Source organism: Mirounga leonina, unplaced genomic scaffold (genome assembly GCF_011800145.1).
Source record: "Mirounga leonina isolate KUSES-001 unplaced genomic scaffold, KU_Mleo_1.0 Mir_115, whole genome shotgun sequence".
Lineage (NCBI taxonomy): Eukaryota > Metazoa > Chordata > Mammalia > Carnivora > Phocidae > Mirounga > Mirounga leonina.
In genome coordinates this window covers 37,341,982-37,369,195 of record NW_023270268.1, presented here as the reverse complement: position 1 = coordinate 37,369,195, position 27,214 = coordinate 37,341,982, and the positions used below count along the sequence as shown (strand labels likewise).

General features: G+C 35.5%; 1 protein-coding gene across 5 annotated transcripts in view; it reads left to right on the top strand.

Annotated features, from left to right (window-relative positions):
• Positions 1-27,214, top strand: part of TFDP2 (transcription factor Dp-2) — a 177,197-nt gene that overhangs the window by 52,387 nt on the left and 97,596 nt on the right. For 2 of the 5 annotated variants that reach the window (XM_034996092.1, XM_034996083.1), the window contains exons 1-2: positions 1,484-3,337; positions 10,495-10,561. The exons of 1 other annotated variant lie outside the window; for it this stretch is intronic. In XM_034996092.1, coding sequence (XP_034851983.1) covers positions 3,323-3,337; positions 10,495-10,561 — 82 coding nt within the window. In that variant the 5' untranslated portion in view covers positions 1,484-3,322. Of the gene's footprint in view, positions 1-1,482; positions 3,338-10,494; positions 10,562-27,214 lie in introns of those variants that run through there. 2 more of the 5 variants (XM_034996099.1, XM_034996129.1) reach the window with 2 other exon arrangements.

Sequence of the window (27,214 nt, the reverse complement as noted above, 5' to 3'; positions counted from 1 at the left end):
AGGCAGTCGCTTAACCAACTGAGCCACCCAGGCGCCCCTAAAATTGAATTTTTTTGGTTAGGAGTGTTTGGTGTTTATGTATGAACTGTAGAGCATTTGGCACATTAACTTGGATCTGATGATTTTCATTTAGACAGATTGTATGTAATTTACTGCTAGCATAACCTTGAAAAACTCAGTATACCTTTTTTTCAGATGAGGACACTGAAATTCAAAATGGTTAAGTCACTTGTAGAAGGTCACACAGCTGATAAGTGTCAGAGCTGAGACTTAGCCTAAATTTAAAAAGTCCATGCTCTTTTCACTCTAACACTGTTGCTTTATTTATTAGATGCTGGCTTCAATCAGGACACTTAGAACCAACTGTTATTTTAATTTTTCCTATTTAAATAATCAATTCTTGTTCCTCTCTTGTATCTTTGAGTTCCCACTGATCTTTTTTAAGCTTTTAAGTTGATTGCTTCATGAATGAAGAGAAATACAAATTTACTTCTAAGTACTACTTCAGCTACACTTGCAAGTTTTATTATTTTCTTTTTTTTTAAAGTTTATTATTTATTTTTGAGAAATCTCTACACCCAGTGTTGGACTTGAAATCACAGCCTCCGAGATCAAGTGTTGTGCATTGTCTTCGGACTAAGCTAGCCAGTTTTATTATTTTCACTGTCATTCAGTTCTGAATATTCTATTATTCTTTATTGCTATTTTCATTGTCGTTCAGTCCTAGATATTTCAAATTTTTTTTAACTCATGCATTGTTTGAGCAATAGTATAGTTTTATTTTTTAAATATATGATTTTTAACTGTTTATTTAAGATGGATGATTCCTAATTGAATTGCGTTTTGGTCAGAGACCAGAATCTGTATAATATTGCCTCTTTGAAATACGTTACTACTTTGTTGTGGACAAATTTTGTAAATATGTGCTTAACGAGTTGTTTCCTATCAGGTACAGAGTTCTGTGTAAATCTATTAGATCAGCTTGGCTAAAATATTAATCTTCAAAAGGAAATACTCCTATTTTAGCCTTACATTCTTAGTTTTAAAATGTGAGGTAGTTTAGTGAATGGGATGTCAGGAACTTGTGCTTTATTATTTATCTGATATTTTTAATACTGAAGAGAAAAATAACAAATAGCTGATGAATGTGAAACAGTTCTAGCATGTTCTAGCATAGGAACTTGATTTTCATATTAGATCATGACAGACACTGTGAACAAATCTATAGCTACCGTGGGACAATGAAAATCATAGTGGTAGTCCAGGTCTTACTTGGGTTTTTTTAATTTATGTTTTCTTTATCATTGAAATATTGTAAATTCAGTGGTTTTGTTTTTTTTTTTAAGGATTTTATTTTTGAGAGAGCACACGCACACGTGCCCACATGAGCAGGGGGTGGGGCAGAAGGAGAGGGACAAGCAGACTCCCCGCTGAGTGGGGAGCCCAACTCAGGGCTCCATCATAGGACCCTGAGATCATGACCTGAGCCAGAGTCCGATGTTTAATTGACTGAGCCACCCAGGCACCCTGGAAAATTGTAAATTCAGTGTTTTACTGAAAAGTAAAAGCACCTTTTTTTCACCCACAGAGTTCTACTTGTAGATTCAAATTCTAGTGTATGAGGCAGACGGTTGGGAGCCTCCATTTCTTGAAGTCCCATTGTTTATGGTCTTTCCAAAATTAAGTTTTATTTTTTCCTTCCCCTTAAGTGTCTTATTAAAGCTTCAATTTTGAAATAATGTAAAATAAGAGGAAAGTTTCAAAAAACAGGGCAAAGAACTCCTGAATACCCTTTACCCAGATTATCCAGTTGTCAGCATTTTGCCACACTTGCTTTATCCTTCCCACTTTCTCTCTGTATACAGATTGTGTATTTTTTTCATCATTTGAAAGTAAGTTGCTATTATTATACCTCTCCGCTTCTAAATATTTTGGTGTGTTTTTTCTAAAAACAAGAACACTCACTTAAAAAAACCCACAATCTTCTGATCAACACAGGAAATGGAACACTCAAAACAATGCTGTTATCCAGTCTGTGGGCCGTATTTCAGTTTTTCCAGTTGCCATAATAATGGCCTTCACAGCAATTATTTTTTCTGGTCCAAAGTCCAGTCAAGGATCATGTTGAATTTAATTTTTATGTGACTTTAGTCTTTTTAAACCTAGAATGTTTGTCAGTTCCTTTCTTCTTTCATTACACAACAATTTCTGAAAAGTTCAGTCCATTATTTTATAGAATGCCCCTCAATTTAAATTTCTCTGGTATTTCCTCATGATTAGATTTAGATTATGCTTTGGGTGGAAATATCTCAGAAGTGGTATTCTATCCATCTCAATGCACTTGTGGAGATGCATGATGTTGGTTTGTGTCATTGTTAGTGGTCATTTGGTAGGTTTGATGACTTTGGCTAAGTGGTGGGTGCCAGGTTTCTTCACTGTAAAATTGGAATTAATCGGTGTTTTGTGGGGTGATATTTCAAGACTATGTAAATATCCTGTTTCTTACCAACTTTCACCCACTGAAGTTTTATTATCTATTGGTAATCCTTGTCTGATTAATCAGTTATTATTATGATGTTTACAAATTGATTTTCTCATTTCTTCATTCATTTATATTTACTATTTGGTATCGTATTGCAAAGGAGCTTTCCCTTCTTCCTCATTATTTGTTTCTATCAGTATGAAGTCCTGAATTGTTATTTTATTCAAAGAGTTTATAGTCTATTATAATCTGTTATTATCAGTGTATACTTTGGTGCCCAGTTGTTCCAAATTGTCCAGTTGTAGGCTCTTTAAGCTGACTCCTGTATTCTTTTAATATGTCTCCCATCATTTTTTGAGCTCTTCCTTATTGTAGGTACAATAAAATGTTCTGGTCTTATCTTCCACATCTCTTACCCCAACCCTGGAATTGGCTACTTCTCCAAGAAGCCCTGGTGTTTCTTTCACTGTGTTATCTAAAGCAACATAGTGATATTTCAGAGCCCAGGTTTTATCACTTGTTAGCTGAATTGATTTGGTCAAATTATTTAACCTCTGTAAGCCCCAACTTTTAATTGGAAAATGAGGATTAAAATGGTACATATCTCACAGTGTTTTTGTGACAATTAATTTAAATAATCCACTTAAAGAACAATGCATGTCACATGTAAATATGACATAAACATTGCCTATTATTATTATTACATTACTATTCCCTCTTTTTTCCCCCTTTAACAGGATGTTCTTTTAAAGAATTATTGAAGACGAAGTTCTTTTTTATTTTTGTTTTTTGTTTGTTTTTTAATGGCTTTACAGAATTTTAAATCGAATACAATTTGACATGACGGCAAAAAATGTAAGTATTTGTAAATTTTTAAATGTAAGTATTTTTAAAGTGAGTTGTACTTTTTCCTTTGCACATTTTCTTCACTATTCTTATTAATCAAGTTCAATTTACTGGCATTAGTTTATCATTGTTTTTGTTTATGCAAAGAATGAGATAGTGAACTTTAATGCTATTGAATATAGCACTTGAATGGGTATGGTAGCATTCTTGTAAATTGCTGCCAAGTTGTGCCTTCTCAACAGCTGCAAAATTGCTATCTCTAGAAAGTTTCCCAACCCTCTCCTTTTTTGGTACTGTAATAAATTTTTGTTTTGGTACTTGCTGGAGATTTACTAGCCTTATCGAGAAAAATCACTCTTTTCTTTGGCCCAATTTTTTTCTTGTGGACTTACTCAAGGAAATATGCATACTGAGATGTTGTTCAGAAGAAGCTTACTGTCCTCCATGAGATGATCCCTGAGGGGACATTAGGTTTTCGATGTTTTGGAGGAGTTACTCAGTTTCTTTCCTCTGCTCAAGGCTTTTATTTCTGAATCTACTTCAAGTTATTTTTTTATTGTCTGACTGTATCAACAGATTTGTTTTCAGTTATATGAAGGATTATGCCAGAAGATAAATATTGCGACATATAGGGAAATAACTTCTAATTGCTTTACCGTTCCCAGATTATGATTTTGGAATCTTTGATTGCACATAACAGAAATCTGCTTAGGCTACCTTAAAAAGGGAATTTATTATAAAGATACAGGAATGTCTCAAAGACTTTAAGAGTAAGAATTTAGTGGGCCCTTAGAAAGATCTGGGTGCAAGAATTTGAAATATACCAGGAATTGAAGCAGTGTTTAGTTTCCATATATTATCTCTGCTTGTCTGTGTGCATCTGCTTCATACTCTCTCTCTGCAAATCATGCTCCTTAGTTCTCCAGGCAGCCTCTCAATATACGTGTTACAGAACCAGCCTGTTCAGAGAAAGAGAGGTGTGAAGCAAAGGAGGAAGGCAGCTTGACAGATCTTGTCTGCCCGTGTGAGCTCCAGTTTCAGACTCCTTGGGGTGGACCTTGGTGCTGCTCAAGTGTGATATCTACTAGTGGTTTACTTAATTGTGACCAGGAGAAGCAAGCGTTACATTGTGTGAAAAGGTCCCCTTGTCAGCCAGACAGATAGTTCCAAATACTGTACATTATACATCTAAAGAATAACATTTTAAAAAAAACCCTTCATGATTTACCTCTATTTTCCTATTATTACCCTTGCTTTTGACATGCTATAAGCAGCTATAAGCAGATATAGATTTTGCTTCATTATCATGTAACTAATTTTATTAGGATAAATTATCAGGAATACTCTGCTTTAATCTAAGATTGTTATATATATATTTGTTAAAGTGCTGTTTGGGGAAAAGAAGAAGCAAAGTTTTAGTCTATGTATTGGGAATTTTCTTGCAGAATATTCTCTTGATTTTTTTCTCCTTAGGAAAAAAAGGAAGTAAAAGTTATCCTGAACCACAAGCTGGTTAACATTCAAATAGCAATCATATTTTGGCTTAAATGTACCTTGAATCAAATATCATTTTCCTAGTCATATGTACAGTTTGCTATATTAAAAGTTGTTTCCCTAAAGTAACATAAAGCATTTGACCCAGTGGTAATTATACTCCCCCTATTTTGTTTGTATATTTGGAAGAAATCAAACAGTGAGCAATGTGTTTCTCTTTCTGCTATGGCAACCTAGGGGGAGAGGGATAAGTGATGAGCTGATCCTCTTGATATTTTAGAGTTAGGGACATGAAGAGGTCAGGCCTCAGATTGGGCTGAGCTGACGCATGTGGGAAAGAACTGAAATAGGCTGTCTGAAAATAGCCATTCATAACTGCCATTCTGCAATAGAGAAGAACATTTTTGTGGCTCTTAATACGTTTTGTCAAGATACTTACTGAAAGGATTATACTAGTTCACAATGCCATGAGTAATTCATTCTCCTCCCCGCCCCCAGTATATGTACCTGATACTGTTCTAGGCTCCTGCCTTTCTGGGGCTTATAGTGTCTGTAGTGAGAGAAGGTAATAAATACATATATAATGTCAGGTAATGATAAATGTCATGAAGAAAAGTAAAACAGGGTAAGAAGAGAGACAATGATGGCAGTGAGGGAGAGTTCTTTTAACTTAGGTGTTCAGAGAGTTCTCTTTAAGGAAGTGATGTTTAGACAGAAGTGCTCTTGAGTCTCAATCCAAGAAGAGGAAGTCAGCCTTATGAGTATCTGGGAAAAGAACATTCCAGGTAGAGGCAGGAAAAGGTGTGGTTGTTCAAGGAACAGCAAGATGACCAGTTTATAAGTGGAACAGAGTAAGCAAGGAAAAGTGGTAGGAGATGAAGTCAGAAAGAAAGCAGGAGCCAGATCATGTGGAGCCTCAAAGACTGAGGTGATGGGTGTGTATTTAAAATGTCAGTAAGAAGCCATTGGAGATTTGGTGGATAGTTGGATGACCTGACTTACTGTTTTAGAAAGTTTGTCCTGGCTGCGGAGTGACTAGACCAAAGAAGGGCATAATAGAAGCAGGAGACTCATTTGGCACTTACCTCAGTAGTTCAGACAACAGAGTATGGTGATTTGGGCTGGGGTAATGATATCGGAGATGGGGAAAAGTGGCTGGATCTAGGATGAATTTGAAGGGATAGCCATTAGGAGTTACTGAGTAATTAGGATATGGGGGCAGGGAAAAAGTTAAAGAAGACTTCTCAGTATTTTGCTTGTGTAACTGGATAAATGGCTTGTTGTTTAATGAGAAGAAAAACTCTTAGGGAACTGTGGGATTTTGTGGCAAACTCAACAATCATTTTGAACATACTGAAGTGAACACACCTAAAAATGTCCAGGTTAGAGATATTGGCTAGGTAGTTTGATAAATGATTCTGGAGCTCAGAGGAAAGGTTGGAATTGGATATAGAAATTTTGGAGTCATTTCATATTAAATTATTTTAAAGCAGTGGTACTGCATGAGATTATATAGAACGTGAATGGATAGAGTATACATGAGGACCCAAGGTCTGAGCACAGGGATTCTCCGGCATCTGGGGAGGAGGAGAAGCAGCGAAGGAGACTCAAAGAATGACCAGAAAGGAAGGAAGTAGTGTTATCCTGATGATCTGGAAGCCAAGTGAAGAAAGTGTTTGAAGAAGAAGGGAATGATCAATTGTGTCACATGCCAATGAGAAGTAAGTAACTCTTAGACATGGAAGAGATTGCCCAGGTCTTACAGAGGCATCATTAAACATGTATTCAAATATTTACATCCTTATTTTCTGTTTCTCATTTTATATATCTCTTATGAGAACAGTTTTTTGTGAAGAGTTGTTTTTGTCTTACCCATGCCATAGTAGGTCTCATGGTTCCAAATGATAGAAACCCTATTTAAAACAGTTTAAGGCAAAAAGTGGAATGTATTGATTCACGCAACTGAAAAGTCTGGGATGCTCTAGCTTCAAATACATCTGGTTACGGGGGATCAAGTGATGGTGTCAGGGATCTGTGTCCCTTTTTCCATCTCTTTGCCACAATATGGTAGCAAAATACCCTATATTGTGTTTATAATTCTTACCTCAGAAGGAGAGAAGGAGCTTTTCCCTTTTAGCACTAATATTTCAAATTCTGTGGAGGAGCTTTGGTTGACCCTGCTTGACCCACATGCTTAGATAAGCCAATGTGGAGAAAGAAGTGGGCCAAGTCTGGGTCATGGGTCCACTTCTGCTGACATGGCAACAATTGAGGCTCAAAGATTAACAGTCATACTGGAACTACATGGATTGTGGGATGGATCATTTTGCTAAAAGGAAGGTCTGTAGAGCTGGCAATATATTCATTGTTTCTGGGATAAAATTGTTGTTAAATAGTATCTAGTATCCGCTGATGCTCTTCATGACCACAAATACAGGTGTGTTCTGACTTAAGCTCATTCAGTATAGGATAAAGAATTTGAAAGGTAATTTGATGTATATTTTTTGCCTCATCAAAGAATCTTTTAAAAAATATGTAAGCCATGATACTCATTACAGAAAAATTAGAGAATACAGATAAAGAAACTAGCCTAGAGATTATCAGCAGAATTTTGCCTACGAAGACATCTGGTGTATATACAAATGTGTGTGTGTGTGTGTGTGTGTGTATAACAGAATGTGTGTAAATATTTTTAATAAAAATTAGGTCATACTGTTTTTTTTAGCTTAATCTCGATGATGAATGTCTTTTCTTAATATCTCTGCAACATCATTTTAAATGACTGTTTTATGTTTTATGTTATGCGCTGTATGGACATTACACCAGTTTCCTAATATTGGCCATTAAGTTATTTCCACTTTTTTCTTTTTTTTAGCTTTTTGTTTATTTTTGCTTACTCATTGGATTTTTCCCATAAAGCAAAGTCTTATGAAATTACTAGCCCACAGGGTGTGTGCTTTTGTTTCATGTTACTAAATTGTGTTTCAGAAAGGTTGCACTTTTTTATATATTCATCAGTAATGTATGAAAGTGCCATTTCCCTTTATTTTCTTTTTAGTCTTTGCCAGTGTAATCAACAAAAAAAATGGTATGTAGTTTATTCATTTCTCCGTTGCTAGTTAGGTCAAACTGGTGTTCTGTATGTTCATTGGTCACTTGCATCTCTCTTTTGTGAATTGTCTGTGTCAGTGTTGACGAGTTAAAAGCCATTACCATTTGAATAACAACCCACACTTGGGTATTGCTTTTGTCATTAACAATCATATTCATGTAATTATTTAATTTGATCTAAGGAGCTCTCTGAGTTTGTCATGCACATATGTATTGTTGTCTCCATTTTGCAGTGACTGTCCCAAGATCACCTTGCTTGTGAATGGCAGAGCTGAACTCAGAGTACAGATCATCTCACTCTGAATCTTCTTTTCTTTCAGTTTTGTCAATCTAAAATGTTAAATGTCAGTGAAATTATAAGGTTATTAATGGGAAATATGGTTTGAACCCTAAAAATTGGGCTTGGATATTTTTTATTCTACAGACATTTAGTGACTGTTTACAGTATGTCACACAATAGTTGAATCTCCAGATAGAAAACTTTTCTCAGGACCTTATTAGGTGAAAAATTCTATATAAAATGAATTCACCTTTTACTTTTGCTCTGTGAACCATTATTATTATTATATCCTTCTTAAATAGAATAAGGAAAGAAAAGCTATTTTTTCCTCTCCCAGCCAACTTTTTCTACTCTCAATCTTTTCTTTGAATCTTTATAGTGTTTATGAAAGCAGGGATTAATAAACTTTTGAAATTTTAATTAAATTAATTTTAGTAGTATTTATATAAACTCTAAATACAAATACCTCCCCTCCATCTATTAGACCAAAATTAGCACACAGTATTGACTCACAACTGACCTTTATCTTTTTAGAGTTTAATTTGTTGGTTATTAAGATGCAGATATACTGCTACTTAAAAAGTTTCCAAATTCATTCTCTGCTCCACTCTGCAGAAGTTGGCCATTAAGAGCAGGTGTTTAAACATAACAGTAACCCAGTAACTGTGAACTCTCCACTGTGAATATGTGGTTTCAGTTGAGGTTTTTGCCGTTATCTTTGTATAATAACAAAAAGGTGTAAACTGATGCTTTTGAAATTATTATAATACATGGATTAAACAACCGCATTGTATTAAGCATAGAATATTAAAGGCTGTCTTTGCTTTCTTTGCTTTCTTTTTACGGTAGAACACCAATGAAAGTTTGTCTTTTTATAGGAGAAAAGTGTTTTTTGTTTTGTTTTGAGGCATGTTAGTGATGCCACAGTAAACTCTTGGCATTTACAAATTGAACACTTAACATTAATATTTGTGAGCAATTCTGGAGATCCAAGTGGTGGTAATTTGTTGCAAATTTTGTTGCAAAGGATTTACTTCTGACAGCATAATTATAAGAAACTAGATAGAATTAAGTATCTGCACCATTATCTACACAGAATTGAGAAAGTGCGTTTTAGATGTCTTCCACTCAGCTGCTGTCATAAAAATTTAGTATTAGATCCTAGAGATAGGTTTGCATCAGAATTATTTTTCCATGATGTAAATGATATGTAGAAATATTTCTGGTAACATATGTCTTGACAAAAAGAAACAGCTATTAGTAGTGCATTCGAATTACTAAATAATGAAATAATTAGCTATTACATTATGAAATTATAAAGTATCAGATGAGTGTGCATGAAGAATATACAATGCTAATGCAGTGGGTAGTTTAAAAATAACATTAAGTGCACAGATATGAAGTTATAAAGCTTAGTGTGCTTTAAAATCTTTTTGATGTGCTAGTACTTTGAGAGGATGTTTGAGGTACCAAGTTAGCATTGATATTTGAAGATTACAAATCTATAAGGATTAAAACAATAACATAATAGTAATCGTAGAATCATTTATTGGAATCTTGCTTTATGTCAAGTTTTCAAAAATGGAGAGTTTTTTTCCTCCTGGCTCTATAATAAATTTTTAAAATTCTGATGATACTACCATAGTTAGCTCTATGATTCCAAGAAGTCCAGTGGCTATCACATTAAATGAAATAAATTGCCTAAATAAATAAACACACTTGCTATAGATAGTCCCTTGGGTATCATATTAATAGTAATGAAGGTTAACATGATTGAGCACTTTGTGCCATACACTATGCTAGATGCTTCACATGAACTATCTTAATCTTCCTAATAACCTAAACTGATAAGCACTTCTAGCACCCTTCAGTTTATAGTTGAGGAAACTGAGGTGTAGAGAGCTTGTGTGACTTGACCACAACCACACACATAGTAGTCTTGATGGGCCAGAGTATGAGCCCAAGCAGTTGGATTTGAGACCAGTAGACCTCACCTCTGCGGTGTGGTATTAATGGTCTTTATCTGATCTATTACATATCCTAATGTTGAAAAGCATTATAGGCAGTGATTATGAACAATAAAAATTAAGGGCAGCATTAATTTTTTTCAGACAACATTTTCTTTTTAACTCTACTCCTATTGATGACATAATTAATTCATTTTTATGTGGCTATCTGTAGTATTTGATGCAGTTCTTCAGTAGAAAGTATAAAATAGCTTATTAAATGATCATGTAATACTTAAGATCCTATTTTTAATTTTTAAAACTATTTTATTCAGGTTGGTTTGACTTCTACAAATGCAGAACTGAGAGGATTTATTGATCAGAATCTCAGTCCAACAAAAGGTAAGGACAGATGAATAGAAATTTTCTGCATTGAGCTAGTTTTATTGCATTTGTTTTATAAAATATGCAGCTACATGTATTACTTTAATAATTATATAATATGACTGTGTTGTGTTATCATATACCAAATAACTTGTATCATATGAAAGTAGTTCTGAGAGGTGGGGGGAGAGAGAGAGAATGAGGGGAGAGAGAGTGTGTGGGGTATTTTTTTTTTTAAGATTTTATTTATTTATTTATTTGAGAGAGAGAGAGAGCATGAGCAGGGGGCGGGGCAGAGGGAGAGGAAGAAGCAGACTCCCTGCTGAGCAAGGAGCCCGATGTGGGGCTCGATCCCAGGACCCTGAGATCATGACCTGAGCTGAAGGCAGACACTTAAGCAACTGAGCCACCCAGGCACCCCTGAGAGTGTATGTGGTATTTGTGTTACTTTTCTCCATCTCTTTCCTAAGAGGTCTCTAAGATCACCTGTTGTTGTTATTGTTGTTGTTTTTTAGAGAGAGAGCCCATGTGAGAGAGAGGGAGGGGTGGGAGGGCAGAGGGAGGGCGAGAGAGAATCCCAAGCAGGCTCCATGCCCAGCACAGAACCCTACGTGGGGCTTGATCTCACAGTCCTGAGATCATAACCTGACCCTAAATCAAGAGTTGGATGCTTAGACGACAGAGCCACCCAGGCGCCCCTAACACCACCTTTGATTAATGATCCTGTTACAATTGAAACTAACTGTTCAAGTCACTTTTTTCTTGATTTTCTTGCTTGATAGCCTTACTTCTAGTGGTTTAACTTGTAAGGAGGTAGAGTAGAATGCATGAATATATGTAAAATTCCTGTATCTAATATATGGTTTACTGAAGAAATGCTTATATCAGAAATCTGACCTACCAGTACAAGAATTGATGCAGGACTTTGTCTGTATCTTGCTGTATGTATCTTTCAACAGTATCTTATAGTATGTAGAGATAACATACTGAAATATTTATGGTTGGAATGATAAGATGTTTGGGATTGGCTTCAAAATAATCCATTGGGGGAAGAAGAGTAAAGTGGGTGGAATTATAGATAAAACTATCTGTAAGTTGATTAAATTCTTTATGCTGGGTGATAGCTGTATGGGGTTTCATTATTCCTTTCTCTCCTCCCTTGCATACGTTTGAAACTTTTCATTATTAAAGGTAGGAACAAAATATATGTCATTATAATACAGATAGCTATGAGAGAAACATATACCCTCAAAGGGTATATGCCCTGGAGAGAAGGCTAGAGAAGTCTGTATTTCAGTATAAAAAAAGTCTAGCTTAATAATAAAGCCTGTAGAGTTATTGAGAATTTAAATACGTGTTATGAAACAGTAAAAGACATACTACAAGCCTTAATGCTTCTCATTTTTTCCCCAATTTTTTCATTGTAGTAAAATACACAACATAAAATTGACAGCTTTAGTCATTTTTAAGTGTACAGTTCAGTGGTATTAGGTACGTTCGTGTTGTGTAGCCATTACCACCATCCATATCCATAACTTTTTATCTTGCAAAACTCAGATTTTGTGCTCCTTAAATAATAACTCCCCATTCTCCCCTCCCCTAGTCTCTGGCAACCACCATTCTACTTTCTGTCTCTATGATTTTGACTACTCTAGGTACCTCATGTAAGTGAAATCCTAATCGTAATTGTTTTTTTGTGACTGGCATATTTCATTTAGCATAATGTCCTGAAGATTCATCCATGTTGTCGTATATGTCAGAATTTCCTTTCTTTTAAGGTTGAATACTACCATTATGTATATATACCACTTTTGCTTATCATTCATCCATCAGTGGACACATGGGTTGCTTCCATGTTTTAGCTATTGTGAATAGTGCTTCTATGAATATGGGAGCACAAATATCTCTTTGGGACCTTCTTTGGGTGTATACCTAGAAGTGGAATTTCTGGGTCATATGATAATTCTATTTTAATTTTTCAGAGGAATTGCCATTCTGATTTCCAGCAGCTGTACCATTTTACATTCCCACGAATAGTGCACAAGGGTTCCAATTTCTTCACATCCTTGCCAGTACTTATTTTTGTTTTTTGTTTTATTATAGCCATCCTAGCAAATGTAAAGTGATATCTTACTGTAATTTTGATTTGTATTTCCCTAATGACTAGTAATGTTGAGCATTTTTTTATGTGCTTAGTGGCCATTTGTATATCTTTGAAAGGTCTGCTCAAGTCCTATGCCCATTTTGAATTGGATTAATTATTTTTGGAGTTGAGTTTTAGGAATTGTTACGTATACTGAATATTAATCCCTTATAAGATAAATGATTTGCAGATATTTTCTTCTGTTCAGTAGGTTGTCTTTTCACTGTCTTTATAGTTTCCTTGGATGTGCAAAAGTTCTTTATTTTGCTAAAGTTCAATTTGTCTATTCTTTCGTTGCTTTTGCTTTTCGTGTCATACCTGTGACATGGTTGCCAAATTTAGCGTCCTGAAGATTTTCCCCAAAGCTTTCTTCTAAGAATTTTATAGTTTTAGTTCTTTAGTTTAGGTCTTTGATCCATTTTGAGTAAATTTTTGTATATGATTTAAGAGTCAAACTGGAATAAGGATATCCAGTTTTTCCATTACCATTTATTGAAAGACTGTCCTTTGACCATTGAATGGTCTTGGCACTCTTGTCAAAAATCAATTGACCATGTATGTAAAGGTTTATTTCTGGGCTTTTTATTCTGTTCCCTTGGTCTGTATGTCCGTATGTCAGTACCATAATGTTTTAATTACTGTAGTTTTGTAGTAAGTTTCAAAGTTGAGAATTGTGACCCCTTTAACTTTATTCTTTTTCAGGATTGTTCTGGCTATTTAGGATTCCTTGCAATTCCACATGAATTTGAGGATCAGCTTTTCCATTTCTTTGAAAAAGGCTGTTAGAGTTTTGATAGACATTGCATTGAATCTGTAAATCACTTTGGTTTTATTGACATCTTAACAATGTGAAGTCTTCTTATTCATGAACATATTTCATAGATTTAGGTCTTCTTTGATTATACTATTTCTTTTTGAAGTAATAGTGGTAATGGTTAAATAATTTTGTGAACATACTGGAAACCACTGAATTGTACACTTTAAAAGGTGAATTTTTGGTATGTGAATTATATCTTTATTTAAAAAAAAACAAAACCAACAACCACTTTCTTTAACTTGATATCTACTTCCAGCTCTGATTTGATCTTCCCCTCATTGTCAGACTTCTTGGAAGAAACCATATACTTATAATCCCATTCTCAGCTCTAGTTCACTCTTCTGCCTAATGAAATCTGTCTTTGACTCCATTAGTTCATTGAAACTGCTCTTGGTTGTCTTTTTTTCTTTTTTATCAACATTTGATACAGTTAATTTCCCTCTTTGTTTTGTTTATTTTATTTATTTATTTTTTAAAGATTTATTTATTTTTTAAAGATTTATTTATTTGAGAGTGAGAAAGAGCAGAAGAGCAGGGTGAGGGGCAGAGGGAGAAGCAGACTCCCCACTGAGCAGGGAGTCCCACGCGGGGCTTAATCCTGGGACTCCGAGATCATGACCTGAGCTGAAGGCAGACGTTTAACTGAGCCACCCAGGCTTCCCCCATCCTTTTTTGGTTTGTTTGTTTGTTTTTTAAAGATTTATTTATTTGACAGAGAGAGCACAAGCAGAGGGAGCAGCAGCAGAGGGAGAGCAAGAAGCAGGCTCTCTGCTGAGCAGGGAGCCCAATGAGGGGCTCGATCCCAGGACCCTGGGATCATGACCTGAGCCGAAGGCAGACGCTTAACCAACTGAGCCACCCAGGCGTCCCTCCTCCTTTGTTTTTTTAAATAACATTTTAATTTTAGAATAGTTTTAGATTTGCAGAGAAATTACAAAGATAGTACAGAGAGTTTTCATAAACTCCTTAATCAGTTTTCCCTACTGTTAACATCCTACATTGGTCTTTAACATATGTTGATTAACGGAAGTCCATACTTCTTCATATTTCCTTAGTTTTTAGCTAATGTTCTTTTTCTGTTCCAGGAGAGCTATCAGGATACCATGTTACATTTCATGACCGTCATCCGTAGCCTCTTTTTGGCTGTGATGGTATCTCAGACTTTCCATGTTTTTAATAAGTTTTGAGGTGTAATTTTCAGGTATTTTGTAGAATGTCCCTTAATTGGGATTTTTCTGATGCGTTTCTCATGATTAGATCAGGGTTACTGAGTTTTTGAGAAAAAAACCACAGAGATAAAGTACCATTTTCATCACAGTGTATCAAAGGCCCATACTATCAACATGACTTATCACTGTTGATGTGAACCTTGATCACTTAGCTGAGGTAGTGTTTGTCATATTTCTGTACTATGAAGTGATTCTTTACCCTCCCCCCCTTTCCATACTGTAGTCTTTGAAAGGAAGTCAGTGGAGTGGTTGCTCTACCTACATCATTTATTTGGAATTCTTTTGCACCCTAGATTTGTCTCTTCTCTTATTTATTTATTTATTATTTAATGCTTTATTTATATTAGTATGGACTCATGATATTTAGTTTACACTCTGGGTTATATAGTCCATTACTACTTAATTTTTTGCTTAAGTTACAACTGTAGCCATTGGGAACTTTCAGTTGGTTTTCTGTGTGCCTTTGACATTATGTCCCTTATTGTGAGTTTGGTTTTTTTCTTTTTTTGTTTGTTTTTGTTCTGAGCACTTATTTTTTTTTAGCACTACAAGATGCTCCAGGCTCATTTTATATCTTTCCTGCCCACTCTTCAGATCAGTCATTTTTCCAAAGAGTCCTGATTCTTTTTAACGGAGAATGTTATCAGAAACCAAGATCTTGGTGCTGCTGGGTAAGCTCATTGCTACTGGGAGGGTGTCTTTCTTTTTGAATCACTGTTTTTTTGTGTGTCTGTAATACCATACTTTTTAAGACTTTCATAGAAAGCAGTACAATGTAACAGTTAAGAACAAGGCCTCTAGAGGACTTGGTGTGATCTTGGTTGCACTTCTTACACCCAACCGAATGTGTGAACCTGAGTAAGTTGATCTCTCTAAGCTAAAGTATCCACATCTGTAATGATGCAGATAATGATAAGTTGCTCATAGAGTGTCTAAGGATTAAATGAAGTAGTGCACATAAATCATTTAGCACAACACATAGCACCTAGTAAAGCATTCATTAAGCACTTACTCCTTTTTCTCATATTAATATTTTCATCTTCCTTTTTGGCTGCTCTCTTTCAGTCTACTCTCCTAGCTCTTTATCTTCTAAATGTTAGCGTTCTATGGGGTTTTTGTCTTAGGTTTCTTCTCATGTTGTCCATTCTCCCCAGGCATTTTCATCTATTCTCACTGCTTTAGTTATCATTTACTTTGTATATGGACTATTCTCAAATCTATATCTCTGACCAAACTTTGTCTTGAGTTGTTATATATCCAGCTGCTTATTGAATACCTTCATTTGAGTAACTTCTCTGTATCTCAGACTCCATCTGTCCAGAATTAAAGTGATTATTTCACCCTCTCAAAACCTGCTCTCCCCTTTTCCTTATGTGACTGAATAGTAAGTAGTACCATCCACCCTTTGCCCAAACCAGACAGGAGGCCTCATCTTTTATTCTTTTTTCTTTCTCTCTGCTTCCAATCAAATCATTTATAAGGCTTGTTCATTCTGCATCCTCAGTCTCTCGGCCCTCCCCATGCCTTTTCTCTGTCTCTGTTGCTACTATCTATCTTAGTTCAGACTACTAGAAACCATTTCCTGGATTACGGCAACTGCTGTACTTACTTCCAGATTTATTTCTTTCTGTTTCACTTACTGTAGTATAGCTCTCAAACACAAATCTGAACAGTCTTTCTGTTAAAAAACTAGTTTATAGTTCCTTATTGCCCTTAAGATAAAGTCCAAACTCTGATTTGAAAGATCCTTGGGGCGCCTTGCTGGCTCAATCAGTAGAGCATGCGACTCTTGATCTCAGGGTTGTAAGTTTGAACCCCACATTGGGTGTAGAGATTCATTAAAAATAAAATTAAAAACAAAATTTAAAAAAACCTTTCATGATATGGTTCTTGCTTTTATCTTTAGCCTGATCTCAGATGCCTCTTCTTCTGCCACATTGAACTACATTCTCTCTCTTCACTTTGTCTCTGACTTTGCTCTTCTCTATACTCTTCTCTGCACCTGGAATGCCATGATCCCTGACATTGTCCTCCATTCCACTCCTGATAACATATTTCACCAGGCTAATTTCTGTTTATTACTCACATCTAAGTTTAGGTCTTATTTCCACTTGGCCCATAAGCCTCTAATACTCTCTCCTTATCCCTATTGTAGCATTTATCACACTATACTTTAATGATTGGTTTACTTATTGGTCCCCCTCTCCTGACTCTGTAAAGTCAAAGACTTCATTTTAATTAATCATTGTATTTCTAGGACAGATATTTCAAAGTATCTATCCCATAGTATCTGTCCCAAACTAGGAACGTTGTTGAAAGAATATATGTCTTTACCTTCTGTCCGTAATTCCTTTGGCCACTGGGCAAATTCCGATTTACTCTTTAAAATCTAGCTGACCACAAATTCCTCAGTAGCTCCTTGTTACTATGCCTCCTTTGTGTTAACCTTTGGACTCTATGCATACTTTATTATTGTCCTTATCACATTATATTGTATTTCTTTATAGCTTGCCCTTTTCTTTTGCTTAACTCTGAGCTCCTTGAGGGCAGGGTCATTTTTCCTATTTTTGTCTTCAGAGTCTAGCTTGGTGTGTAGCACAGTTACATTCAGTAAATATTGAACAGCAGGGGTTTGTTTTGCCATACATTTCCAGACTTTTTTTTTTTTTTTAAGATTTTATTTATTTGACAGAGAGAGACACAGTGAGAGAGGGAATACAAAGCAGGGGGATTGGGAGGGGGAGAAGCAGGCCTCCCGCTGAGCAGGGGTTTGTTTTGCCATACATTTCCAGACTTTTAATAAAAATGTTTATCTAATCTTTGAGAAGTGTATAAAGAAGGAACTTATCTCAAAACTTTTTGAAAAAAGTGTTAAGGAATTTAGTGAATAAGGTTTCTGAGCTTTGGTCTTCGGGGACACATATTTAAGAGTTGGAGGTTTCAAAGTTACATAATTAATTAAAATAAGAACAAGCCTGAAGATAATTATATTCAGTTATATAACCAGAGGAGTAGTAGAGGAATTAAAAGCAGTTGAGTATTTGTATATCCTTGTTATAAATCATATAATTGTGCATCATTAAGAAGAATGGAAGGTAAAATATTGTAACATAGAGCTTCATGATATCTGGTGTTTAATTATCATCAGTATCTTTGGTGAAGATCAGGGATCTCTGTTACCTTAGAGGCACATGCTATTGGGTGGTCTGTACGTTTGGATATTTCTGGCATGTGGAAAGAGGCCATACTTGCCTGCAAGCTATGTACAGTCCTCTGGTAAGCTACCTGATTGGCAGCTGTTAGGAGGGTTGCACTTGTGGGATGAATTGCTCATGTCTTTGCAGGTGAGTGAGGTCTGCCATATGTCCTCCACTTGTTCCTTTGTGACCTCAGCAGAGCAACTCCACTCGGCCAGCTCCTTCATTGCTTGCGCATCAGATTTAAAACATGCGTGCCTTACACTGACTGCCAGTTCCGCACCATCCAGGGGATTGCAGTAGCCTATGGCTATTCACACTACAACCTATTAAAATGAATTCAGCAACGCAGAAGAGGGGATCACTGAATAATCAGATTCCTCCTGTGGAAGCAGAGCTAATGGAAAGGATGAGAGAAAGCTGTGATAGAAAAGGGAATGAAAACCCTCGAGGATACAGTTGCAACATAGAAAAAGTTGCTTTGGAACTAAAAATATATTCATAGAATTCTTAAATCTAAGAAAGATTGAAAATAAAAATGGCCAAAGATGTACAGTGAGCAAAACAATATTGATATCAAATAAAATATACTAAGAGCCTCAAGGCCTTAAAGAGACAAAGAGGAATATTGTATAGTGATACAAGGGAACAATCAAACCAACAATCCAATTTTTAGCGAATGGGCAAAACTTATGAATAAACAGTCACAGAAAAAGAAATACTAATGGTTCTTACACAGATGAAAAGGTACTCCGCCTTGTTCATAAAAGGTGTAATTTAAAAGTACACTGAGTACCACTTTCCACTCTATAAGATTGGCAAGTATTAAGACGTTTGCTAAAACACTGTTGTCAAGGGTGTAGGGTAACATATGATGTCTTATACGAGCATAAATTAGTGCAGCCTTTATGGGAAGCAATTTCACAATAATTAATCATTCACATTTCCTATAACCCAGCAGTCCCCATTTTAGGAATTGGTTATACTGATGTGCTGGCAGATTTGGAAAGTGAAGATTAATCTTCGCAGTATTATATGTAATAGCAAAATATTGCAAACTAAGTTCACCAGTAAGATTTGATTGGTGTTCAATACACATAATGGAATAGTGTGTGGATATAAAATTGGGAATAAGAACGCTAAGTACAAATATTAAATGATCTACAAAGACACATTAAGGTAACAAAAATGCAGATCAGCGTGCTGTGTATATAACCATTTGTTTAAAAAGAAGCGACATACAAACACATAATGTTTCTTGTAAAGATGCGCAAAGACTTGACATTCCTTACCTGGTGGTAGAGAAACTGTGACTTTCACAAAGCAGTTTTTAATTTTAATGAAGTCCAGCTTATCAGTTTTTTCTTTCAAGGTTCATGCTTTTTGGTGTTGTGTCTAAAAAGTCATTACCAGGGGCACCTGGCTGGCTCAGTTGATAGAGCATGTGACTTGATCTCGGAGCAGTTGAATTTTGTATATTAATCTTGTATCCTGCCAGCTTGCTATAATCACTGAGGAGTTTTTTCAATTGTAAATGGTATTTTTAATTTCAATTTTCAGTTGTTCTCTGCTAGTATGTAGACATGCAGTTGGTTTTTGTATTTCGATCTTATGGCCTGCCACCTTGTGTAACTCAGTTCTAGTAAGTCTTTTTTAAATTCCTTTGGATTTTCTCTTTTTTGGTAAGTTTTTATTTAAATTCCAGTTAGTTCACATACAGTGTAATATTAGTTTAAGGTGTACAATATTGTGATTCAGCACTTCCATACAACACCCAGTGCTCATCACAAGTGCCCTCCTTAATCTTCATCACCTATTTAACCCATGCCCCTGCCCACCTCCCCTCTAGTAACCATCAGTTTGTTCTCTATAGTTAAGAGTCTATTTCGTTGTTTGCTTCTCACTCTTTTCTTTTTTCCCTTTGCTCATTTGTTTTGTTTTTTAAATTCCACATATGAGTGAAATAATATGGTATTTGTCTTTCTCTGACTGGCTTATTTCACTTAGCATAATACTCTAGCTCCATTCACATCATTGCAAATGGCAAGATTTCATTCTTTTTATGGCTGAGTAATATTCCATTGTATATATGTGTACCACATCTTCTTATCCATTCATCAATTGATGGACACTTGGGCGTTTCCATAATTTGGCTATTGTAGATAATGCTGCTATAAACATCAGCAGGTATCCCTTTGAATTAGTATTTTTGTATTCTTTGGGCAAATACCTGGTAGTGCAATTGCTGGATTATAAAGTAGTTATATTTTTAACCTTTTTTTTTTTTTTTTTTTTTAAGATTTTATTTATTTATTTGACAGAGACACAGCTAGAGAGGGAACACAGCAGGGGGAGTGGGAGAGGGAGAAGCAGGCTTCCCGCCGAGCAGAGAGCCCGATGTGGGGCTCGATCCCAGGACTCCGGGATCATGACCTGAGCCGAAGGCAGATGCTTAACGACTGAGCCACCCAGGCGCCCCTATTTTTAACCTTTTTGAGGAACCTCCATACTGTTTTCCACAGTGGCTGCACTAGTTTACAATCTAACCAACAGTGCAAGAGGGTTTCTCCACATCTTCACCAACACCTGTTGTTTCTTTTTTTTTTTTTAAAGATTTTGTTTATTTATTTGACAGAGAGAGAGAGCACAAGTAGGCAGAGAGGCAGGCAGAGGGAGAGGGAGAAGCAGGCTCCCCGCTGAGCAGGGAGCCCGACGCGGGGCTCGATCCCAGCACTCTGGGATCATGACCTGAGCCGAAGGCAGCCGCTTAACCAACTCAGCCACCCAGGCACCCCATACCTGTTGTTTCTTGTGTTGTTGCCCTTCTGATAGGTGTGAGGTGATATCTTATTGTAGTTTTGATTTGCATTTCCCTGATGATAAGCGATAATGAGCATCTTTTCATGTATCTGTTGGCCATCTGTATGTCTTCTTTGGAGAAATGTCTGTGTATTCTGCCCATTTTTTAATTGGATTATTCATTTTTGGGGTATTGAATTTTTTAAGTTCTTTATATATTTTAGATACTAACCCTTTATCAGATATGTCATTTGCAAATATCTTCTCCCATTCTGTAGGTTGCCTTTTAGTTTTGTTGATTGTTTCCTTCACTGTGCAGAAGCTTTTTATTTTGATGAAGTCCCAGTAGTTTATTTTTCCTTTTGCTTCCCTTGCTCAGGAGACATCTAGAAAGAAGTTGCTATGGCCAATTTCAAAGAAGTTATTGCCTGTGCTCTTTTCTGGGATTTTCATAGTTTCAGGTCTCCCATTTAGGTCTTTAATCTAAATTTTGAGTGTTTTTTTTTAATTTATTTTTTTAATTTAAATTCAGTTAGTTAACATATGTGTTATTGGTTTCAGAGGTAGAGGTCAGTGTAAATTTTCAGTATGGTGTAAGAAAGTGGTCCAGTTTCATTCTTTTGCATATTCTGTCCAGTTTTCCCAGCACATTTTTTGAAGAGACGTTCTTTTTCCTGTTGGATATTCTTTCCTGCTTTGTCAAAGATGAGTTGACCATATAGTTGTGGGTCCATTTCTGGATTTTCTGTTCTGTTCCATTGGTCTATGTGTCTATTTTTGTGCCAGTACTGTACCGTTGTGATTACTACAGCTTTGTAATATAACTTTAAGTCTGGATAAATTCCTTAGAATTTTCTGCATATACTATCATGTCATCTGTGATTAAAGACAGTTGTACTTTTCCTTTCCAATTTGTATTTCTTTTTCTTTCCTGATATCACTGATTAGGACTTCAGAGTTCTAAGTTGAATAGAAATGGTGAGAGCAGAAATCCTTGCCATGTTCCTGATCTTAGGAGGAAAGAAAGCATCAAGTCTGTGTTATTAGGTATGATATTAGCTGTAGAATTTTCATAGCTGCCTTCCATCTGGTTGAGTAAGTTTCCTTTCTAATCTTAGTTTTCTGAGTGTTCTGATCGTGAACAGTTGTTGGAGTTTGTTAGATGTTTTTTTCTGTACCTATCACAATGATTATATATGGTAGGGTATTTTTAGCCCATGAGTATGGTGAATTACATTGATTGATGTTTACATGTCACAAAAACTTTGAATTTCCTGGATGAACACCACTTAATTGTGAGAGAAACTTATAAATTCTCCATTTGGAGAGTATTGTTGCTTAGAACCTGTTCTATACTATTTTTTTCTTTAAAGATTTTATTTATTTATTTGACACAGAGAGCGCGAGCAGGAACACAAGCAGGGGGAGTGGGAGAGGGAGAAGCAGGCTTCCCGCTGAGCAGGGAGCCCGATGTGGGGCTTGATCCCAGGACCCTGGGATCATGACCTGAGCCCAAGGCAGTTGCTTAACGACTGAGCCACCCAGCCACCCCATATAAGTAAAATCTTTTTTTTTTTTTTAAGGTTTTATTTATTTGACACAGAGAGAGAGAGAGCACAAGTAGGCAGAGAGGCAGGCAGAGGGAGAGGGAGAAGCAGGCTCTCCACTGAGCAGGGAGCCCGACGTGAGGCTCGATCCTGGGACCCTGGGATCATGACCTGAGCCAAAGGCAGACGTCTAACGACTGAGCCACCCAGGCGCCCCTGTTCTATTCTGTTTTAAATCGTTTCTAATCTAGAGATGATTCTGGGATCCTGAGTAGCAGCAGGGAACCAGCTAAGGTTAGAGTACATACATTTATAGTGAAACTAATTGTTTCAGGCTTTGTAACATTTTTAAACATCTTCACAGCCTGGGAACAGGAATAAAAGAATTTGTGGGCTAAGCAGTAGGAACAGAAGGAATTCACAATTCTACCAAAAGTGCTGCTGGAATGGCTCCCTATAGGGACCATAATAGTGCATTTCTGCCAAGAAGGGAACCTTTACTTTCTTTTTTTTTTTTTTTAATTTTAATTCAATTAGCCAACATATAGTAAATTCTAGTTTCAGATACAGAGTTGAACCTTTACTTTCTTGGTGAGAAAAAATCTAAAAGGAGTTGGAAAGATGGAAAAGGTAGGGATTGGTGTTAAAGATTATTTCAGTGTTCAAAATCTTAAAAATAAATTAGCTTATATAATTTAGACTTGTATGTTTAATTTAAAAGGCTGCTAACGCTTACCCATATTCTCTTTCTCGGATTTTACTTCACTCTTTAAGTCCTAAAATATCTAGTACGCTTTTGTTTTATTTTATATTACTTTAAACAGTAGGTATAAGCAACATTTGGTTGCTATTTCTATACAGATTCTTTGGCAGGCTTCTAAATCTGAGGTCATATTAGGGTGAGTTTGGCCTCTCTTACTGTGTAAGACTTAGTAAGAGATTTTATTTTAATAAACACAGTGAATGGTTCTGGCTTTGCCTTTTGAATCTGGGTTTGGTTTCAGGATATTTAAAAATATCTTAATGATCTGAAAATAGACACCTATCCCATTCTACAAATAGTTTTATTGACCTGCTCATTCCAGTAGCTCGCTTTTCCTGAAGGACCTGTGCCATCTGATCCTTTTTCTCTCTTGCATTTTTCCAGTGTTTGTCTACAAGATAAGTTTTATTACATAAAACCTAAACAACAGCGTTAGGTTACCATAATAAATAATTAAATATTAGAATTAAATAAGAATTACCTTTTAGAAATAAAGTATAAAGAGTTCCTGATTTAAAACAACAACAACAACAACAGAAAATATTAAAGTGTTTTTAAATAGGCTGTGGTTACCGCATTTTTTATCTTTCTGTTAACTGCTTTCACAATGTATATTGTGGTTAGGTAGAATTACATCACTTTGCTCTGTGTCTTGATTGCATGTTGTAGATTTATAAACAGCTTTAATAATGCAATATGTTATACCTGAGTCATAATAAAATGACTTGTTCATTTTTAATATAAAATTTTAATCTCTGTTCTGATAGTTCATGTAAATTGCTTTATTTTATTATATTTTATTTTTTAAAGATTTTACTTATTTACTTGAGAGAAAGTGTGTGAGCACAGAGGGAGAGGGAGAAGCAGACCCCCGGTGAGCAGGGAGCCTGATGGGGGGCTTGATCCCAGGATTCTGGGATCATGACCTGAGCTGAAGGCAGACACTTAACCCACTGAGCCACCCAGGCACTCCCTAAATTGCTTTATTTTAAAAAGTATGATGATACCTATTTTTTATAGTTCTTGAAATAATTGTTTTTTATAAAAGGGTGATATACTTAAATTCTTCTTTTTGGAGGAAAGGATATCTGCAAACTTGTTTCTTTATTATTTTAATACCCACTTTTATAACTCAATTGGCAGAGTAGAGTACTGTTGAAATTAAAAGGTCTTTATGTGATTTCTTACTTAATTAGTATTTTGAAAATGGAGTTGATCTGATTGTTTTGTTTCCTATTCCCATATGGCCCATTATATTCTCATCGAAGAAAACCTTTCCACATCTTTAACTTGAGCTAGCCATCTTGCTTACTACTGGTAACAACTATACTGGTTACTTTCAAACCCTAAGGGAAGAAGATGATTTTGATTGCAATTGGAATTTAATTCTAAAACTCACATCTTACATGTTTTCATTTTTAAATTTCCTTATCTAAATTTGTCTTGTTTATGACCAACATAAAATGTGCATGAGTTGCCAAATCCAAAGGCAAAATATAAAAAAACATGCCATAAAGCTATTTAACAGCTTTGTTGCCAACATAGTGTTTTTTTTTTTATTATGTTATGTTAGTCACCATACAGTACATCATTAGTTTTTGATGTAGTGTTCCATGATTCATTGTTTGCGTATAACACCCAGTGCTCCATGCAGAACGTGCCCTCTTTAATACCCATCACCAGGCTAACCTATCCCCCTACCCCCCTCCCCTCTAGAACCCTCAGTTTGTTTCTCAGAGTCCATAGTCTCTCATGGTTCATCTCCCCCTCCGATTACCCCCCTTCAATCTTCTTTTTTTTTAACATATAATGTATTATTTGTTTCAGAGGTACAGGTCTGTGATTCAACAGCCTTACACAATTCACAGTGCTCTTTTTAAAGATTTTCAGTTATTTATTTGAGAGAGAATGAGAGAGAGTGAGCGCACAAGCAGGGGGGAGGGGCAGAGGGAGAGGGAGAGAAGCAGGCTCCGCTCTGAGCAGAGAGCCCGATGCAGGACTCGATCCCAGGACCCTGGGATCATGACCTGAGCCGAAGGCAGCCGCTTAACCAACTGAGCCATCCAGGTGCCCTCCGCCCCCCGCAACATGGTGTTTTTAAAATTAAATCTAGCAATTTAAATATCACATGTTTATTGTTCAGGAAAGATTAAATTACCTAATCTGACATTTAACCTAGTTTCTCCTCCTCCTCTATTTTTTTTTCTTTTAACCCACTCCCTCCCCCTCTTCTTTTTTATAAATTACATAGTAAATAAAAGTGGTAGCTGAAATATTCTTTTTTTAAAGTTGTATCTGTCTTGGCTTTTAATGGCATAGATTTATTCTTGTCTATTTTTATGCTTTACATATGGAATCCTATGGTATGTATTCTTTTGTGACTGCCTTTCCTGCTCAACATTATGTATGTGAGATTCATCCATATTGTATGTAGTTGCAGTTGATAATTTTCTCATTGCTATATAATATTACACTGTGTAAATAAACCATAATTTATCCATTCATTCTAATGTTATTGGGCATTCGGGTAGTTTTCTGTTTTGGGATATTACAATTAATGATCTTATGAACATTCTAGTCCATGTCCTTTGGTGAACACATACATGCATTTCTCTAGGGCATATGCCTAGGATTGAATTTGTTTGGTTAGAATATACATATGCTCAGCTTTAGTAGATACTTCCAGATGACTTTTTCCAAAGTGATAATACCAGTTTACACTATTACTAGCAGTATATGAAGATTCCCTATTGCTTATATTCTTGCTAATACTTGGTATTTTTCATCTTTTTCCTTGTCCTCATTCTGGTGGGTGTATAGTGGTAATGCACTGTGGTTTTAATTTGCATTTCCCTTGTGATTAATGCGGTGAAGAATCTTTTCCATAGTTTTTGGTTATGGAATTACGATAAAATATTGTTGTAGTATACAGTTCTATATCAGATACATTTTGTTTCATTCCAGGGAGCTGAATTATAAGAATTTACAAGCATTACATGCGCTTAAAGGATATTATAACAAGTCAAGGCCATGGATGTGGATTTTGAAAATAGCATACATTTAATACTTGAAGTAAGACTGAAGTGATAATATAATATCCTGTAATATAACATCTAATGAAATTTGGTTTGAATCTGTCAAGTGTATTTTTATAATTGAATTTTATTTCCATATAACTTCAGTTATGAAATTGAACATATGTTTTTGGCAAAAAGAAGTAAGTAGGTTGATAGACTTTGCTGGCTATTGTAAGAAGAAGCATTACTAGATTCAAATAAAATATTTATAAAACACTGCACAGATTTTTATATTACTTTTAGAGCTTTGATAACTTTGAAATGTTCTTTTTTTTTTTTTTATGTTAACCTCTTGGTTTTCTTTCCATTTTATCCACACATACCCTCTTTGTAACGCTACACGTGTAATTCTCAGAATTGATTCCTTTCTTTCTGTTGTCAGAATCTTTAGCATGAGGTGGAAAATACAAAACAATGCAAAACCTCTCCACCAAAACAATTATGTGTGTGTGTTTATATAATTTTATTTACATATTTATCTAATTTAGTTTTAATGTATTTACTATATTTAATATAATTTGATATAAATATAATTTTATTAGCCTCATTGGTATTTTAAGATTATATTGTAATGGCAGGCTCTTGAGAACAAAATAGGACTCGTCCCTAGCATAGTACCTGACTCATAAGGGCTTAATATCTGTTTGTTGAGTGGATGAAATGATGACAAAATTCTACTGTCAGGTTTTTCTTTTTTCAGGTTTTCTTGGAGTTTCCACTTGTCTCCTCCCCTCCGATTTTGGCTCTCTAGTTTGTAAAGGAGTATTTGAGGGGAATAAAAGAAAGTTGGTGGTGAAATTTTTCAAAGTGGAACTTTCTCTTAAGATAATCAGTGAAGTAAGAAATTCTACAATATATATTGATTATTTACAAAAAAGAGAACTAGAAAAAAAATTATGTTTTATGAGGAAGAAAATAAAAGAATTTCCAAATATGAGGAAAGAGAACTGGAGGCAGAGAGATTAGAAACAATTAAACTGTGTCTGAGTTGCATCTGTTATCCTAGATGATATTAATGAATTTTGTGTTGAGTGTTTTTTTTCTCAGCTTTTTTTCTATTCTGGATCACAGAATTTTACAGTGTACTGTTTAGTTAAAA